The following is a 19196-nucleotide window of genomic DNA, read 5'->3' on the forward strand; positions in this document are numbered from 1 at the left end:
TTCCGGTAATGTTGACGCTTGCGCAGAAGAGATGCTCCGGGCCTTCTGTTTCGTGTGGTTGGTGTTTCTTTTCAGGGAGCGGACGCCCAGCCGGAAGACAATGGCGGCTGCCGCTCTGAAGAGATTTTGGTCCCGAAGCCGTAGAGAGGCGGGTGACGCTGCAGCCGCAAAGCCCGGCGTGTGGGGGCGGTTGGGTGAGTAGCGGCGGGAGGCGGCGGGGTGGGTGGCTTCAGCGGCCGGGCGGCTGTCAATGCTCTTTTCTCCCCTCAGGCGCTTGGGCCCGCTCGCTACTCCAAGATTACGCCGAGGCGTGCAAGGACGCGGCGGCGGCGGCGCGGGCCCGGCCCGGGAGGGCGGCCGTGTACTTGGGGCTGCTGGGTGGCGCTGCGGCCTGTTGCTCCCTGGCACCGAGCGAGGCAGCCTTCGAGGAGGCGCTGCTCGACGCGTCGGGGACCCTCCTGCTGCTGGCGCCCGCCACTCGCAACCGCGACTCGGAGGCGTTCGTGCAGCGGCTTCTCTGGCTGCGGGGTCGCGGCTGCCTGCGCCACGTGAGCCTGGGCCTCTGCTCGCTGGTGTACGAGGCACCCTTCGACGCCCAGGCCAGCCTCTACCAGGCTCGCTGTCGCTACCTGCAGCCCCGCTGGACCGACTTCCCGGACCGGATTCTGGATGTGGGCTTCGTAGGCCGCTGGTGGGTGCTGGGGGCCCGGATGCGCGACTGCGACATCAACGACGACGAGTTCCTGCACCTGCCGGCTCACCTGCGCATCGTCGGACCCCACCAGCTGCACTCGGAGGCCAATGAGCGGCTCTTCGAAGAGAAGTACAAGCCCGTGGTGCTCACCGACGACCAGGTGGACCAGGCGCTGTGGGAGGACCAGGTCTTGCAGAAGGAGAAGAAGGACCAGCTTGCCCTGAGCCAGGCTGACTCTCTGCTGTCGTCGGAGGTCGCGAGATGAAACTCAGACCCCCCTGGGTCCCGACCGGGCTCCCGGACCCCGCAGAATGCTGGCCCGGGAATGTGCACTTGGTGCGTGTGAGCCTCAAACGCAGAGTGATGGAAGTAAATTATTTGCAGCGTTCTCCCCCTGGGTTTTCACAAAATCGGGGGCCTACCTCTCACCTGTTGGCTGTGAGCAGACGGCTCATTGAGAGCTTCCCTGGTCTAGGAGTTGGGGAGAGCAGAGAGACGTGCCATGTCGTGTTTATCACTGCCAGAGTTGGTAAGGAACATTAGACGGAAATAAGCCTTTTTCACTGGGCTTCGCGGTTCTCCTGACTAGGGTAACTTGCAGCTTTTCGTCTTAAAATTTGAACTAAAAGGTTTATTCCATGAGTGACATATATTTTTAAATTCAGTTTTAAGTAATTGTAGTCTCAGAGGAAACTGGAGCAGTAATAGAGACGTTCTGTGTAAAGGTTCACCCGGCTTCCAGCAACTGGTAACATTTCACACTGTCCTTATTGTTCCGTTGCTACCTTGAGTGGGACTCTTTTGCAACTCCATGGACTGGAGCCCACAAGGCTCCTCTGTGGGATTTCTCAGGCAAGAATATTGGAGTGGGTTGCCATTTCCTTTCAACAACCTTGAAAATACAGAATTATTGGGAAAGGAATATGTTAGTGTCTATAGCTGGGTTGAAATCATACTTTTAAAACTAATGTTACAAGAGTGAGACTGCCTCTGTCACTGATGTGGCCTGTGACTAGTTAATAAACCAGGAGATGAAACACCCATCTTTGTTGTTACATTGTGTTTATCTGTTTTGCTGTTAAGTTTTGGTACTTGGACCTTCCCTTCATACTGTGGAATGCATTGGACACATGGTAATGTTTATATCCTTATTTGGGGGCAGAGGAGCATCTTTAAGCCAGCATGTCCATTTTACAAAGGAAAAATTTTGTTATTTTTCCAGAGCTGTGGCAGACTCATGATTGAAACTAACTCCTAACCCTGTGACTTAATCCTCAAACTCATGGTGTTATCTTTGACCCTAATAATATGCTACCAGAAACGAATGTATATTGTTATCACTAGCCATAAATAAAACCTAAATACAAAAATAAGTGAATATAAACAAAAAGCAATGAAAACAAAAGAGAAATGATATTATAAATTGTAATCCTATACCATTACCTGCTGAAGGCTCTGGACCTGAGTCCTGTTGTCTTTGTTCAAGAGAAATTAACCAACAGCAGGGAAAGTTTTGAGATACGCTGGTATCAAAATGAGACTTGCTCTTTACCATGATCATGAAGTATTTTAAAAAAAAGAGACTTTTCTGGTGGTCTAGTGCTCAAGACTCCCAAGTTTCCACTGCAGGGGGCACAGGTTCCATTCCTGGTCGGGGAACTAAGATCCTGTGTACCTCAAGGCATGGCCAAAATTATAAAAATTTTTAAAAAGTGTTAAGAGGATTGCACATCGTCATTGAGTGGGTTATTAAATGACACACAAAGCCAGGGAGTCCTACCATATTTGCTCCCTGCTCCGGTAGCTCTGGTGTCCTGAATTTGTTGTGAGGCATGTGGACTAGAGCAGTTAGATTTGACAGGAGCCTGAATGTTCTTCATGCTCAGCACCTTAGAGTATACAGAGACCTCCAGAGGATGGTCCAGGTCCCTTTGTTCACTGTTAAGCTTCCAGTATCCCTCAGTGCTCAGCCCAGTGTGGGCCCCAGCAAATGTTATACTAGACATGCCCATTATAGGTGGGAGTTGGTGTGATCCTACTAGGGAGGGGGAAGCAGACCGGGGACTTGGCTCCCCATCCTTTTCCCAGTCCAGAGTAAGAGACCTTCAGATCTCAACCCTGCCCAGGGCCTAAATAGCAAAGTGACATACTGTATCCATTTGCATAAGGGCAGTAGAATCTGAGGAAGAAGAAGTGGGTTTTGAGGGAATTCCTGTCGATCCAATGGTTAGGACTCTGAGCTTTCACTGCAGGGGTGTAGGTTCAGTCCCTGCTCAGGAAATTAAAATCTCACAAGCCACACAGTGCAGCAAAAAAAAAAAAAAAAAAAAAAACCACCAAGGTTTGAATCTCAGCTTTTGCACTTAACCAGCTGTGCGATTGACTTGGGCCACAGCAATTAGGCAAGAAGTTAAAGGTATCGAAGTTGGAAACGAAGTATTTACAGGTGACAAGATGATGTATATAGAAAAACTACCAAAAAAATTGTTTGAATAAATTCATTAAAGTTGCAGGATATAAAGAAAGATGTGTCTTGGAGAAATTAAGAAAACCATCCCATTTATGATTGCAGCAGAAAGAATAAAATATCTAGGAATGCTTTCAACCAAGGAGGTGAAAGACCTGTATAAGACATTGAAGAAAGAAATTTTTTTTTTCTCTTTTTGGCTCTACTGGGTCTTTACTGTGGTTCGTGGGCTTCTCTAGTTGTGGGCTCCAGAGTGCATAGGCTCAAAAATTGCGGGTTGAGGGCTTAGTTGCCCCAGGCATGTGGAATCTTAGTTCCCTGATGAGGGATCCAATCTGCATTCCCTGCATTGGAAGACAGAGTCTTTTTTAAAAAATTAATTTATTTTAAATAGAGGATAATTATGTTACAATACTGTGATGGTTTTTGCCATACAACAAGAATGTTCAGACTACCGCACAATTGCACTCATCTCACATGCTAGCAAAGTAATACTCAAAATTCTACAAGCCAAGTTTCAACAGTACATGAACTGTGAACTTCCAGATGTTCAAGCTGGATTTAGATAAGGCAGAGGAACCAGAGATCAAATTGCCAACATCTGTTGGATGATTGAAAAAGCAAGAGAGTTCCAGAAAAACATCTGCTTTATTGACTATGCAAAAGCCTTTGACTGGATCACAACAAACTGGAAAATTCTTAAAGAGATGGGAATACCAGACCACCTGACCTGCCTCCTGAGAAATCTGTATGCAGATCAAGAAGCAACAGTTAGAACTGGACATGGAACAACAGACTGGTTCCAAACTGGGAAAGGGAGTACATCAAGGCTGTATATTGTCACCCTGCTTATTTAACTTATATGCAGAGTACATCATGTGAAATGCTGGGCTGGATGAAGCACAAGCTGGAATCAAGATTGCCAGGAGAAATACCTCAGATATGCAGATGACACCACCCTTATGGCAGAAAGTGAAGATGAACTAAAGAGCCTGTAGATGAAGGTGAAAGAGGAGAGGGAAAAAGTTGGCTTAAAACTCAACATTGAGAAAACGAAGATCATGGCATATGGTCCCATCACTTCATGGCAAATAGACGGGGAAACAGTGGAAACAGAGACCATTTTTAGGGGCTCCAAAAATCGCTGCAGATGGTGACTGCAGCCATGAAATTAAAGAGACGCTTGCTCCTTGGAAGGAAAGCTATGACAAACCTAGACAGCATATTAAAAACAGAGACATTACTATGCTGACAAAGGTCCATCTAGTCAAAGCTATGGTTTTTCCAGTAGTCATGTATGGATGTGAGAGTTGGACTATAAAAAAAGCTGAGCGCCTTGATGCTTTCGAACTGTGGTGTCGGAGAAGAGTTTTGAGAGTCCCTTGGACTGCCAGGAGATCAAACCAGTCAATCCTAAAGGGAATCAGCCCTGAATATTCATTGGAAGCACTGATGTTGAAGCTGACACTCCAATACTTTGGCCATCTGATGTGAAGAACAGACTCATTGGAAAAGCCCCTGATGCTGGGAAAGATTGAAGGCGGGAGGAGAAGGGGACAACAGAGGATGAGATGGTTGGATGGCATCACTGACTCGATGGACATGAGTTTGAGTAAGCTCCTGGAGTTGGTGATGGACAGGGAGGCCTGGCGTGCTGCAGTCCATGGGGTTGCAAAGAGTCAGACACAACTGAGCGACTGAACTGAATATAAATTGGCCACAGATATACATGTGTCGCCTCCATCCTGAACCTTCCCTCCACCTCCCTCCCCACCCTGTCCCTCTAGGTTGTCACAGAGCATGGGTTTTGGGTGCCCGGCATCATATATCAAGCTTGCACTGGTTATCTGTTTTACATATGGTGATGTGTACGTTTCAGTGCTGTTCTCTCAAATTATCACTCTCTCCTCCCACTGAGTCCAAAAGTCTCTTCTTTACATGAAGATGGATTCTTAACCCGTGGGCCACCAGGGAAGTCCCGGAGGAAAGAAACTGAAGATACAAATAAATGGAAAGATAGTCCATGCTCATGGATTGGAAGTGTAACTGAGTAGATCCCTACAGGGCCTCCCTGGGACAGACCCCACCATGTCCTTTCCCTGCCTTGTCTGTAGAAAAACTTTCGCCTCCTTGGCTCTCTCCAAGTTTCAAAGAATAAATTCTATCAGAGAAATGAGAAAAGACAGAAACACAGGGAAAGAGTCAAGCAAGACAAAGTAATAGTTTCACCATTAAAGTCAAGGACCTTTAGTTCCTCCTCAAGGGCTATAGATGATATTCTGAGGCATGTCCTTTGAGCTGTTTTGCAGATACTGAAACGCCCACCAGGGGGAAGAAGTTAATGAGAAGGTTGATGATGTTAATCAGTCAGAAGAATGCTCAATACACCTGGTCTTTAAAAATCTTTCCCTGAAAGCCTTCTCGGTGTTCAGGCCTTCTAAACATTAGCTGCCTGGGGGAATCCCCTGGCGGTCTGGTGGTTAGGACTCCGGGCTTCCGTTGCAGGAGGACTGGGTTCAATCTCTAGTCTGGGAACTAAGATCCTGCAAGGGGCACAGCAGTATGGCCAAACAAATAAGTAAACAATAGAATAAGTTAAACATTTGGCTTCCTGAACTCCTTGCTTGGGACCCTGCAGTAATCACTGTACTTTCCTTCACCACAAAGGTGCATCAGTAGGTTGGCTTTACTCTGTGTGGGCGAGTGACGCTACATTTGGTGCAGCAACAGAAGAAGAAATATTGTTAAAACTGCAATCCCTACCAACATTTGAATGACATTTTTCACAGAACTAGAACAAAGAATCCTGAAATTTGTATGGAACCACATAAGATCCCAAATAGCTAAAGTAATTTCGAGAAAGAACAAAGCTGAATTTATCATACTGCGTGATTTAACCTGGATTTAATACTGCATACTACAAAGCTATTATAATCAAAACAGTACAGAAACAGATCAATGGAACAGAATACAGAGCCCAGAAATAAACCCACAGGTTTATTTACAAATGCTCCTTTGTGGTCAATTTACCACAAAGGAGCCAAGAGTATACAATAAGCAAAGGACAGTCTCTTCAATAAATTGTGTTGGGAAAACTGGACCACTATCTTACACCATCCACAAACATTAAATCAAAATGGATTAAAGACTAAAACATAAGTCCTGAAACCAAAAAACTAGAACAGAACATAGGCAATAGCTAGCTTAACATCAGTCTTAGGGATATTTTTGAATTGACACCAAACAAAGGCAACAAAAATAAGTGGGACTATATCAAACTAAAAACTTGTGCTCAGCAAAGGAAAACATCAACAAAATGAAAAGACAATCTACAAAATGAGAGAAAATATTTGCAAATCATGTATCTGCTGAGGAATTAATGGTGGCTCAGATGGTAAAGACTCCACCTGCAATGCTAAGAGACCCAGGTTCAATCTCTGGGTCAGGAAGATGCCCTGGAGAAGGAAATGGCACCCTGCTCCAGTATTCTTGCTTGGAGAATACCATGGACGGAGGAACCTGGTGGGCTACAGTCCATGGGGTCACAGAGTTGGACACGACTGAGTGACTAACACTTTCACTTTAATATCTAAACTACATGAAGAACTCATATAACTCAACAGCAAAAAACGAATCCCATTAAAAAGTGTGCAGAAAATTTGAAAGTTTTTCTTTAGACATACAGTGCATGGAACAATAGGTACATACAGAATAATAGGTACATGAAAAGGTATATGCTAATCAGAGACATGGTTTTTAAACCCCAAGGAGATAACACCTCACGCCTATAGAATGGCTATGATCAAAAAGAAATAGGAGGTGTTGTCCAAAATGTGGAGAATAGGGAACTCTTAAGGCACTGTTGGTGGGAGTGTAAACTGGTGTGGTCACTAAGGAAAACAGTATGAAATTTCTTAAAAAAATTAGAACTACCATATGATCCAGCAATTCCACTTCTGGGTATTTACAGAAAGAAAAGGAAAACAATTGAAAAGATATATGGGCCCTTATGTTCAAGGTAACATTATTTAAAATAGCCAAGATATGGAAGCAACCTAAGTGCCCATCCATAGAAGGATAAAGATGATATGCCATATATTACATTTTATATATATATATATATGAATATTAGCCATTAAAAAAGGAAATCTTGTCATTTGCAACAGCATGGATGGACCTCGAAGGTATTATGCTAAGTGAAATGTCAGGAAAGAGGCAATATCTGATCTCACTTAGATGTGGAATCTTTAAAAATAAAGGAAAAAGTACCTAGCTCGTTGGTACAGAGAACAGGTTACTGGTTGCCAGGGGCAGGGGGTTGGGGGTTGCACAAACATGAGTGAAGTGGTCTAAACGGTACAATCTTCATGTTATAAAAGCAGTCATGGGGGCTTCCCTGGTGGTCCAGTGGTTCAGAATCCACCTACAATGCAGGAAACACAGGAGATTTGGATTCCATCCCTGGGTCTGGAAGATCCCCTGGAGGAGGAAATGGCAACCCACTCCAGTATTCTTGCCTGAAAAATCCCAAGGACAGAGGAAGTCTGGTGGGAATTGTCCAAAGGGTCACAAAGAGTCAGACATAACTGAGTGACTAATCATGTATTGGGAAGATTCCACATGACCCGGGGCGATTAAGCTCATACACCACAACTACTGACCCGACATGCAGCACCGACTGAAGCCCACCCTAGGGCCAGTTCTCCACAACAAGAGAAACCAACCCCATGAGAAGCCTGTGCTCTGCAATTAGAGTAGCCCCTGCTTGCTACAAATAAAAGCCCTTGCAGCAGCAAGGACTCAGCACAGCTAAAAATAAATAAATTTTTAAAAGAACATTTTTTAAAGCTGTCATGGGAATGTAACGTACAGCATGGTGACTAATAATGAAGACGTATTTGAGTTTCAGCTTTTACACTCAGGGGATCTGGGACTGGCCTGAGATAGGTGAAGTGCCTTCTCCACCCCTCAGATTCTTTCTCTGTAAACAGGAGCACAACCTACTGGAGGTTGTGTTAGCAACATCAGGAAGCACTTGGTACCTAGCAGGCCATTACTGTGCACAGTGGGCTCAGTGTGGAGGAGGGGGCTCTGAACCCACCCTCTGCCTGCCCAGGCCAGGCAGAGACCACAGCTCCCAGTCTCACCTGCAGCCCACACACAGGGCTGCCCGGGGAGGTGCTTGGGTAGTGGAGGCCCACGGAGCCTGGGCTTCCCTGGTGGCTCAGAAGGTAAAGAATCTTTCTGCAGTGCAGGAGGCCCAGGTCCATCGCTGGGACGGAAAGATCCCCTGGAGGAGGGCATGGCAACCCACTAGTATTCTTGCCTGGAGAATCTCATGGACAGAGGAGCCTGGCCGGCTACAGTCTACAGGATCACGGAGAGCTGGACACGACTGAAGTGACTTGGCATGTACAGAGCCTGGAGCCTGTGTGTGCTTGTCTGTAGGAGCCAAAGAAACACTTGACTGATACAAGAACATTTTCCAGTCCTCTCTTTTCTTAAGATTTATTTATTAATTTTTAAAAAGTATTTTATTTTTTTTTTAATTTTTAAAAAGTATTTTAAAATCTATTTATTTAGCTGCACTGGGTCGTGGTTGCAGCATTTGAACTCTTAGTGGTGGCATGTGGGATCTAGTTCCCTGACCAGGGATAGAACCCAGGAACTCTGCACTGGGAGCTCGGAGTTTCAGCCTGTGCACCACTAGGTGGTGTGTGTTCAATCGTGTTTGACTGCAACCACATGGTCTATAGCCCACCAGGCTCCTCTGTCCATGGAATTTTCCAGGCAAGAATACTGGAGTTGCCATTTCCTCCTCCAGGAGATCTTCCCAACCCAGGGATTGAACCTGTGTCTCTTATGTCTCCTGCATTGGCGGGGGGATTCTTTACCACTGTGCCACTTGGGAAACCCACAGACCACAAGGGAAGTCTCTTAAAATTTTTCTGGATGTGGGCCCTTGTAAAAGTCTTTATTGAATTTGTTACATTATTGCTTCTGTTTTATGCTTTGTTTTTTTCCCTGGAGAGGCATGTGGACTCTTAGCTCCTCTACTAGGCGGGCACAAGGTGGCGCTGGTGAGCCGTAGGCGGCGGATACGCTGTGCCTCGCCTAGATCACCTCAAGGTTCCAGGTTCCCAGGTCCTGTCTTCTGGGGTCCCACACGTGCGCTGAGTGCCCCCAAATGCAGACCCCCGTGTGATCACGGTGATAGGCAGGATCTCCCGCACACCAGATCCCCAAGGATCCTTCCAAAGAGCTTGGACATCTGGTGGCCACCACACATACCAGGAGAACCTGGGGTTCAGAATGTCACTGCCCACTGTCCCCACAAGGCATCCCTTCTTGAAGCACCACAAATTGGCGACACCCCAGCGAGGGGCCTTTTCTTTCTCATCTACGCTCCGGCTCCCACAGAGTCTTTTCCTGTGATAAGTTTCTGCTTCCTGGAGCCCTGGCCCCCACCTGTCTGCCTCTGCACCTGCCTAATGTTCTCCAAAGTTCATCTGGCAATGGGGCCTCACCGGTTTCCCTTTATTTCTTTTACGTGGATTTTTTTTCCTTGGAGCTAGCCCAAGTCTGCCAGGGCAGGGGTTCTTTCTGTCTGATGGTCACCCTGTGCCTGGAACAACCCCTGGCACGCAGTAGGTGTTCAGTGAACACTTTCCAAATGCACCAACATACCCAGGGGTGGGAGTGGGGGGGCCTGGAGCCAGTTGTCGGCTGTCAATCCTGTCCAGGCACACTGCTGTGCCCGCCACTGCGGCAAGACCTGTTCTCCGGAGTGTGCGAGTAATCTTGGGCCCACAGCGCCTCCAGTTTCAGTTCTTTGCCTCTCCAGCAGCTTCTAATTCAGGTGCGTGCTTGGGGGAACGTTCTCAACTGTCAGCCCTGCCTCTGGGGGGCTGGCTCCTCTCATTAAGTGTAGCTGGAGGTAGGAGCCCCCTCACACCTCTGGGCTGGAGGTACTGCAGGTGAGCGGCTGGGTCACCATTCATTTTTTCCCCTCATTTTGTTAAAAAATATTTTGTTGAGTCCTGCCCCTAGGCCACAGAAGTGGAGCCCAGAACCAAGGTCACCTCCAAAGCTAACTGAGACGCTTTGTAACCCTTGCCAAAAGCCCCCCGATCATCACTAACAAGCTTCCTGACTCCCAGTTAGACAAAGACGCCCACTCTAGTAAACACCCTACAGCGCCCCAACCAATCACCTACTGCCAACCTTCCACAGCAGTTTTGTCTTGAGGCTATAAAAACTGGCTCTTAACCCATGAGAGCCGACGACCCTCCCTGCTCTGTCAGGAGCTTGGCCTGCTACACTCCCAGTGTCCTCTTCATCTCTGCTCTTTGTTCTTAATAAACACCCTCCCTTATGAAATGCTCTGTGCCTGGACACTTTTCCAACCCACGCTCAGACTGCCTCAACGTATTTATTTGGCTGCATTGAGTCTCAGCTGTGGCATATTGCGTCTTCACTGCATTATGTTGGATCTTTCCTTGTGGCTTATCGGCTCAGTAGTTTTGGCGTGGGGCTTAGCTTCTCTACAGAAAACCCCTGTCCTCTGTGTTGCAAGGCAGATTTTTAACCACCAGACTACCAGGGAAGTCCCTGGGCCACCATTCTTGCTGCCATGCCTGATACCTGGATGTCCAGGTCCAGAAGACAGGCCTGGCCTGGGCAGCCTGGCCCCAGGAGCTCAGCAGGCGTGTGAGTGGGGTTTCCTCGGTGAGTGGGACAGGAGACCGCTGCAGTGCCTGGGGCTGGGGTCCCCTGAGGAGTGATGCCGGAGGGTAAGCTCGTGGTGGTGGGTGCCATGGTATGAGGAAGAGCGCCCTGACCATCCCGCTCATCGAGGACCACCCAGTGGAGGACAGCCCCACCATGGAGGTGAGCCGACTCTTGTCCACAGCCTGGCTCCTGACAGGGGCTTGTCCTCCACCTGCTCTGCAGGAGGGGACCCCTTGTCCTAGATCCTGGGGGCACAAGAGGAGCGAGGGAAGGTCCCCTACCAGGGAGGCTAGCTGTCTCTAAGCTCCTACTGGAAGCAAGTGGTCACTGATGGGGAGACCTGCCTACTGGACACGGCAGGCCAAGAGAGTCAGCCACATGGAGACCAGTACATGAGCATCGGAGAGGGCTTTCCTCTGGGTGTTTGTGTCAACAATACCAAGTCCTTCAAGGGCATCCACCAGCCCTGGTGAGCTGACCACTGGCCCTCAGGGGCTTCCTGTCCTCTCTCTGTGGCCCCAAGTGCAGCCCAGCCCGCAGCCCGCCCACTGGATCATGCCTTCCCCTTGTAGGGAGCAGATCAAGTGGGCGAAGGACTCGGATGACATACCTGTGGTGCTGGTGGGGACAAGTGTGACCTGGTCACGGTACCGTGGAGTCTCAGCAGGCCAGAACCTCACCCAAAACTGCAGCATCTCCTGCAGTAATGCGTTGGCCCAGATGCACCAGGTGGAAGCCCCCCCACCCTGCCCCCCCTCCAGCCAGGGCCCTGGACCACCCCCACTGCCTGGGAGCAGCACTCACTGCCCCTTCTGCCTCCACACACGGCAGCTGCTCTACCTCTGGCTGCAGCTAAGGGGCCCCCTGGCACCCACTGCGATTCCTGTGACCCAGCAGCCCCTTAAGCTGTGGGTTTCCCTGGGACGCAGGGCCAGCAAGGGAGGCCAGGACCCGGGTCTGGGCCAACACAGCTCCTGGGGGAGGTGGAGGTCCCCAGAGAGAGCTGCCCTGAGCCAAGCAGGAGGGAGCAGTGACCCTTTGGCCCTGGCCCATGTGCCACCAGAGCACCCCAAGGTCCCAGTCAGCCCTGACCTCTCAGTGGGCAGTGGGAGGGCTGCTGAGGACACGTATTCCAGTGGGGTGCCCCTGGAGCCCAAGACAAGTGGGACCAGCTCCCCATTTGTGGGGTGAATGGGGAAGGGTCTGGGATTCTGCTCAAGGCGGAGGCAGTGCTCCCCCTGAGCCGGTGCCGTCTCCCTTCCACACACTGGTGCGTGAGATCCGGCAGCACGCCCACCCGAGGAGGGGGCCCTAGGCTGCCTGAGCTCAGGTGCTGCTCCCCTGACAGGTGTGGAGGGGCATGGAGGTGTCCAGTGTGATGTGGGAGCGGGTGCACGAGGTGGGTGTGGGGAGGAGGAGGCAGGGAAGAAGGGAAGTGCCACTGGAGCCTGGCCAGCCCAGGCTGGTGGACAGAGTGACTGCCGACAGTCTGCACAGACTGTCAGGGACCAATGCTCCCCACCCGCCAGCCGTGGCTCTCCTTGAGCCCAGTCCTGGCCCACCGGGCACACAGGCGGAATCACAGTCAATTATCCCATGGCCTTGGTCCTGGGGTGTGGCTGAAGCTCGGAGTCTGCAGTGCCTGTGGCCTCCCACGAGGCAGCTGGGAACCTCAGTTTTGTCCAGCTGGTGCCCCCTTTGCCTCTGGGGGCACTGAGAGCATCCTTCGGAGACATCTGGGTGCTACAAGAACCAGCCAGTCTAGCACTTAATGCATGAAAACGTATTAACCTTTAACCAGCAAGGGGGGAAACTGAAACCAAGTCTGCCCGTCCCCTGGAGGGAGACCTTCATAGGGAATGGCTGGGGGCAGGGAGCCCAGTTGGACCCCGGGTGGGGTTGTGTTTGCTGAGATTTAGGGGCCCCAAAAGGCAGTCACTGACTTGGACACAGTGACACAGTCAGCCCAAACAGCAGCACCCTCTGCTCGAGCCCCGCCTCCTTATGCGTGTGAGTGTGGAGGTGGCCTGTTGCTCCCAGAGGCTCCCCAGGTCACCGAAGGCTGTGGGAGACCACACACAGCTCCGAGAGGGCTCGCCTTGCCTTGAGCCAGAGTTCCTGACCGGCCGGGGCAGCCTCTTTAGTCACAGTCCAGGCTGGGGGGTGCTCACACAGCCTCTGCCTTCCTGGGGCCCAAATTCAGGCCCTTCGGAGTCAGGGACTTGTGCTATACGGGGGTGGGGGTAGGGCCCATCCTCCAAGCAGCTCAGCGTGAAAAAGCAGGGCACGTTGCCGGCTTCTGGGGGCCTCGGGGTCCCCGGGAGCCTCGGAATCCCTGTGCTCATAGTCACCTCGTCTTCTTGAGGCCCCTGAACGTCCAGGCTCCCTGTGGACACAGAGCTCACGGGGTCATGCAGACATGTGGGGCCTTGGCACAGCTCTTGGGGTGCTGTCCTGGCTCCATCGTGGCCGTGCTGGTCACTCTCATGGGAGGGATGCTGGCTGCAGCTGCCTCAGGGCACGAGGGGCGTCCTGGGCCCAGCGGTGCCATCTTCAGCAGGCTGGGTGAAGCTGGTTGCCGAGGCCTCAGTGGGGTCATGGGGTCAGGCTGTTGTGTGGCCCTGGGGGTGGCCCAGGCAGGGACTGAAGGGGAAGGGACCCAGCATTCTGGCTCAAAGCCGAGGTCTGGGGACCACCTGCCTGTGGCCTCACAGATCACTGGGAGGTTTGGGAGGGAATTGTATCACCGTGGCCACAGGCGATCCTGAGGGCTGTCCTGGGGGCAGGGGGGCAGGCAGGCCAGACTTGGAGCCTCCAGGCCCCCAGAGCCAGGCCTGCAGCTATGGCCCCCTCAGGGGGCTGCTCCTTGGCATTTGGGACGGCCTGGCCAGGTGAAGGTCCGGGCTGCTCAGGTGGGCCAGGTGGGCCTCGTAGGGCCAGCCCTTCCTCTCCAGGGTTAGGGTTCCGATGCTGGGAGGGGTCGGGAGAGGCCTGGGGTCTGGGACCAGTCACTCCAGGCCCAGGGGCTGCCTGGGGATTTCCTCAGGTTTAGCTGTAAGTGAACAGAGTCAGCTTCTCCTCCAGGACGTTCGGTCTGCACAAGGTGGGCCCGTGGGGCCAGGCATGGCAGAGCCAGCCCAGCTTGGAGAACAGCCCACTAGGCCGCCAACCCCTGGGCTCTGTGGTGGCCGCCCAGAAGATCAAATGGCCAGGGGTGAGGGGAAGGCCCGGGGCTCGCCCACCCCCTACTGCCTGAGAGGGTGACTCAGGGGGAGACCAGGGCTGAGCCCACCTGGGCAGGGGCAGGTCATACTCCATCCTGGGTAGCTCAGCCATGGAGGCCTGCAGCTGCATGGGCATGCGTCGTCCTCCAGGGCCCAGGCCCGGGACAGTGTGTCCTGTAGGGACTCCTGCAGGCCTTCCAGGGGCAGCTTCAGGAGGTGTTCTAGGGGTAGGGGTGCCGTCAGGTCATCAGGGGACCCACAAGGAAGGCTCAGCCCTCCACCCTGGGGGGGGGGGTCCTCCTGTGGGGGGAGGGGTGGCTGTGTTCCACTGTGTGCCACACCTGGGGTCCGTCTGTCCTGACAGAGCCCCAGGCAGGGCCCCGGCCAGGGGCGCTCACCACAGGGCACCCTGACCACCTTCATGCGGTCGGCACTCCCTCCTCTGCGGCCTGTGCTCCACGCTCAGGCCCACATCCTCCTGGGCACCTTGAGGACGATGTAGGCCATGGCTGTGAACAAGTGCCCACCCTCCAGAATGTAGGCATCCCAGAGCCTCAGGGTCAGCAGAAAGGGGGGGTCTGTGGGGACAGAGGGCATGGGAGGGGCCACTAGAGCAGGGGACAGGGGGTCCCAGCACAGGGTTAGAAGCCCCATCTGCCTCTGGTCCCTGCAGTCCCACCGTTCATCAGACAAGGTCCCAGAGCTGCTCATCTGGCTGGACAAAGGTGTTCCCACCAGGCCTCTCAGGGTCCTTAGGGCCTGACAGCACACCAGCTAACCCTCTCGGTGGGGACACCTCAGCAGATCACGATGATGGCTCAGCTGCACCCCAGGTTGACCCACCCTTCCCAAAGGGAGCCAGGCAGAAACGGTGGGTCCCTGGGACTTCAAGGTGCCCTGGGCCCCCACCAGGAGGGCTCTGGGCTGTCCTTGGAGCTCCCCAGGAGGGAGTTGGTATATCTGAGGGTGGGGTTTGTCCCTCCCTGGGCAACAGGAGTGGGAGACAGGGAGGCCTTGGAACCCAGTGTCCCTGGGCAGCCTTACCTGGTTGATGAAGCAACCTGGTTGATGAAGCAGTGCATGAACCACATGTCCACCCTGCGGACATCTGCTCTAAAGCAGGGCAGGGGGTGCTCAGGGCCTACCGGCCCTGCCAGAAACCTATTTCGGGACCCTGTACAGCCACCCTCAGGGGTGGTGGACATGCTGCTCAGCCCGAGCTCACCCCTGGCCGCCCCCAGGAGAAGGCGAATGAAGCCTGCAGGAAGCCAACTCCCCGCAGTAGCCATGGGACAGCACCTCTGGGCGGGGCGACAGTTGTACTCACATGTCCCTTCAACTTGGGGAGGGCTCTGCCGAGAATGTGCTTGTGATGGGCCTGGAATCTTAGCAATTTCAGGAATCCAGGGATGAAGACTTGAGGAGCCCCCAGACCCCCACAAGTCAGAGCCTGGCCCAGAGGGGAGTGGAGTACCACAGGAGCCCCCAGTGGTGACCTCCACCTGTGGGGCCCTCTTGAGCCCTGGCTGGACATGCTCTTCCCAGGCAGGACAGCCTGTGAGGCCAGGGCAGAGGCCCTGCTCCTGGATGCCCAGCTCAGCTGGCGCCCTGGGCAGAGGGGTGGGCAGGCATCTGGCCCCGGCATGCCGTCCCCACAGCAGCCACGGTGGGGGATGGCGGGCCTGGTATGGAGGGGTAGGGAGTGTGGCCCCCAGGGGAGGTGGTGGTGTGTGCCTGGCCACCTCCTGGCCTCTGCAACCCTGCTGGGGGCAGATGAAGTGGTGCTGCTGCCTGGGCTTCATCGGCCGTGGGCTTGCGGGGCACCTGGTGGATGGCAGGCTTGAGGCAGAAGGACCAGCAGGGAAGGAAGGAAGGGTGGTCTGCATGAGGCTGGGACTGAGGGCCGAGGCTCCAGAACCCAAAGGGCAGTGTGGCGAGCCAGTGCCCTTTGCTGATGGGGAGGTAGCCTGGGCCAGGGTCCCACCACCCCCCTGCAAGGAGACCCCAGGTCCTGAGGCTTGCCCAGCCGTCCTCGGCTACCTACCGCCAATGGCGTGCTTGTCGTCAGTCATCAGCTGCACCCGTGCCCAGAAGGCCTCCTCTTAGTTCAGGAACATCAGTAGGACAGCCACGACCTCATTCATGCCCTGGAAGTAGCCCACCTCCTGCAAGAGCCAGACGTGTGTGGAGGACCCACCTGGAGGCCTCTCTGTCCCCTCCTGACGCTCCGACCTCTGCTCCTGGATGCTCCTGATTCGTAACCAGCAGGAAGACCCCCTGGAATGGGCAGGACCTAGGCGTGTGGATATTCTCAGTGTCCTACATGGAGTAGGCCACCAGCACGTGGGACAGGGCCTGCTGCCTGGGGAAGGGGACACAGGGGCTTCTTTCACACTGATGCTCTTAGTTTTATATTGTCTGACAGAGCCTCATGACAGAGCAAGTGTGTTTGAGAAATGAGCCCCCAAAGCCAAGGAGTCCTGGGGCCACCCTGCTTTGGGGCCAGCAGGGCCCCTCAGTAGAGACATCTCACTGAGAGGAGCGTGAGGGGTCTGGGGTCACCACTCGGGCAGCACAGCCCACTCCTGCCTTGTTGCTCTCAGCCCCGTTGTGGCCAGACCCCTCTTCTCTCTGGGATGGGAGCTCTGAAGAGTGTCTCTTGGTCCAGAGTGAGCTTGATCTGCAGGCCAGTAGCCTGCAACCTGAATCGGTCGTGGCAGAACCTTCTCTCTTGCCTGCCCATACGTGTTTTCCCTGACTGTCAGTATCTTCAACCCACCCCCAGTTACCTGGATTGGAACAGCTTGTTCAGAAAGCATGAAGTGTTGGGAGATGTGATCTCTAGGTGCGTATTAGGTGATTACAGTAAATGCTTCAGGTGTAGGAACAGGTTCCAGGTCACATGTAAAAAAAGAATCCCGCTTCTTTTTTTCTTTTTGCCCAATGCTTGGCTTGCGAGATCTTAGTTCCCTGACAGGGATGCAACCTGGGTCCTCTGCAATGAGTGTGGAGTCCTAACCACTGAACTGCCAGGGAATTCCAAAGAATCCTTGTTTTTAAAATGCATACTAGCGGCGGTAGGTTGGGGGGGTTCCCTGGCTGACCAGGGGTTAAGAGTCTGTTCTTCCACCACAGGGGGCATGGGTTTGCTCCTTGGTCAGGGCACTAAGCTCCCACAAGCCACATGGCGTGGCCAAAAAAGAGCATAGTGAAAGCCTAGGGACGGGGTGAGGCCAGAGGTCTTGAGTCCGCTGTGAAAGGCATGTGCTGGTCAAGGATGTGGTGAACGCAGGAGATGGGATGGAACTGGGTCCCTAAGTGATGGAATTTGGGGTTCACCAATCTATTTTTACAAATGATAGAAACTGTAGAAGTAGAAATATGCAAGTAACACCATCAAGATGGGGCGTCATTTTGAGCCCTCTAACCCGAATTCAGTCCGTCTGAGCTCCTGTCCAGCCAGGTCTCTGCCGCCTGGAGCCCTTCACCTCCCGCGGCTGCCCCGCCCCACTCTCCCCTCCCCAAGTGCCACCTGCCGCGTGCCCTCCACCTCTGCCCGGGCTCCTAACGTGCCTACTCGCGCCACGCTCGAGGCTCACCGGTACAGCCAGGACGGGCGGGGGTCGACACCCTGCCACCCCAGCTCCAGACCCAGGCCCACGGCCTCCCAGCCAGGAACCTGGGGACCCACTTGATTCCATATCGCTCCTAGAAGAAGAGGTTATTCCGGAAGGTGCGGTTGATGTCTACGTCAATGTGCTTGACATCAGCACAGCACCGCCGGGCCGGCTCTTTTACGCGCTGTGGGCGGGGCCGAGGGGGCGGGGCCAACGTCAGGAGGTCCTGACCCACTGGACCAACCGCCACAACTGCCGCGACGCGGGGGCGCTGCGCCGCCGGAGGGACCGGAGCTCTTTTCTGCAGAAACCTCATTCCGCTTGTTTCTGAAGCCAGCGGGGCTCACGAGTGACGCCCCCGTCCAAGGCCCAGAACCCCGACCGTTAACAAGGTAACGTCCAGGCCCTCTGGACCCCTCCTCCGCCTCCTCCAGGGGCCTCCCAGGTGACAGCTCCCGCCAGGCCCTGAGCCTGGTCCCGGGAGGCGGCTCCCAGGTGCGGGGCAGGCGGGGAGGGCGGCTGGGCCTCTGCTTCCTAACACCCTCTGGAGTGTCCCTGCCTTTAGGCGGTAACAGGAGGGGCGGGGCGAGAAGAGGGCGGGATGGGGTGGGCGTGGCGAGGACAGACTCCAGTTCGCTGCCTTGCCTTCTGACAGTCACCTACTCCTCTTTTGGCACCAGCTCGACTCAGGGGGCTCGGGCTCCCAACACCCTGACTCTAAAAACCGCCCAGGAGGAGCGTGGAGCCCCACAGCCCGACACCTCCATCCCCCACCCTTGGGGATGGGCAAGGGGTCCCCAGGGGCAGCCCGCCAAGCTCCTGATGGCCTGGCCTGTTGCCCCTGCTCAGGTGGACCGGCCGCACCTGATATTTCCTGATGTTCTCCGCCTTCACCTTCTCCAGGTCCAAGAGCAGAGACCAGGCCTGCCCTCGCACTGGTGGAGGGATGCCCATGGACACCCTTCGGCACATCTATGGGGGAGAGGCGGCCCTGAGACAGATGTGGGCACCATGCCAGGGAGGAGACGGAGCGAGAGGCCTGTGGAAGATGCTGCAGGGGGGCAGGGTCTTCCTAGAGCTGGGCCTGATCTTCCCAAAACTGGGAGTGGAGAATAGCCCCAACTGCTCCCTCCCTGTGGGGTCCTGGGCTGGGCTGGCTGCCACCCTGGCATCAGTCTCCCAAGCCTTGTGGGGGCCAAAGGCTAGTGCCCTGCAGGGTCAGGGTACTCAGCTTTGTACCTTCTTGCTGCCCTCAGCCTTTTTATTTTTGCCAACTCCTCAGCTTCTTCACCCACTTGTCGGCTCCCTGGAGGTCCTGGGCTTTTTGCTAGAAAATAGGACATGCTGGTGGTGTTCTAGCTGCCAGCTCCCTAGGGTGGCCCGAATGGGCGTGAACTCAAGGGCTCCCAGGACAGGCACAGACCCCTCACAGACCAAGGACACTTCAATGGCTCTGGGGTGTG

The 19196-nt window shown here is 53.8% G+C and overlaps 2 protein-coding genes and 1 long non-coding RNA gene across 22 annotated transcripts in view; 2 read left to right on the forward strand and 1 right to left on the reverse strand.

Annotated features, from left to right (window-relative positions):
• Positions 1-2: 2 nt before the first annotated feature.
• Positions 3-1738, forward strand: TIMM29 (translocase of inner mitochondrial membrane 29). The gene is made up of 2 exons (XM_043911542.1): positions 3-194; positions 271-1738. Exons 1-2 carry the CDS (start codon positions 32-34, stop codon positions 957-959), a joined length of 852 nt encoding a protein of 283 aa, XP_043767477.1. The 5' UTR covers positions 3-31; the 3' UTR covers positions 960-1738.
• Positions 1739-12664: 10926 nt separating this feature from the next.
• The window catches only part of LOC122699517 (basic proline-rich protein-like), a 48973-nt gene continuing 42441 nt past the window's right edge, over positions 12665-19196 (reverse strand). For 14 of the 20 annotated variants that reach the window (XM_043911556.1, XM_043911555.1, XM_043911565.1 and 11 more), the window contains one exon: positions 12665-15160. In XM_043911556.1, the coding sequence (XP_043767491.1) occupies positions 14891-15160 (270 nt within the window). In that variant the 3' untranslated portion in view covers positions 12665-14890. Of the gene's footprint in view, positions 15161-15330; positions 18706-18972; positions 19061-19196 lie in introns of those variants that run through there. The other 6 variants (XR_006342626.1, XR_006342623.1, XR_006342625.1 and 3 more) reach the window with 6 other exon arrangements.
• LOC122699520 lies at positions 17990-19090 on the forward strand. The gene is made up of 2 exons (XR_006342631.1): positions 17990-18125; positions 18637-19090. It is a non-coding gene; the product is annotated as an uncharacterized LOC122699520 (long non-coding RNA).

Source organism: Cervus elaphus, chromosome 9, assembly GCF_910594005.1.
Source record: "Cervus elaphus chromosome 9, mCerEla1.1, whole genome shotgun sequence".
Classification (NCBI taxonomy): Eukaryota; Metazoa; Chordata; class Mammalia; order Artiodactyla; family Cervidae; genus Cervus; species Cervus elaphus.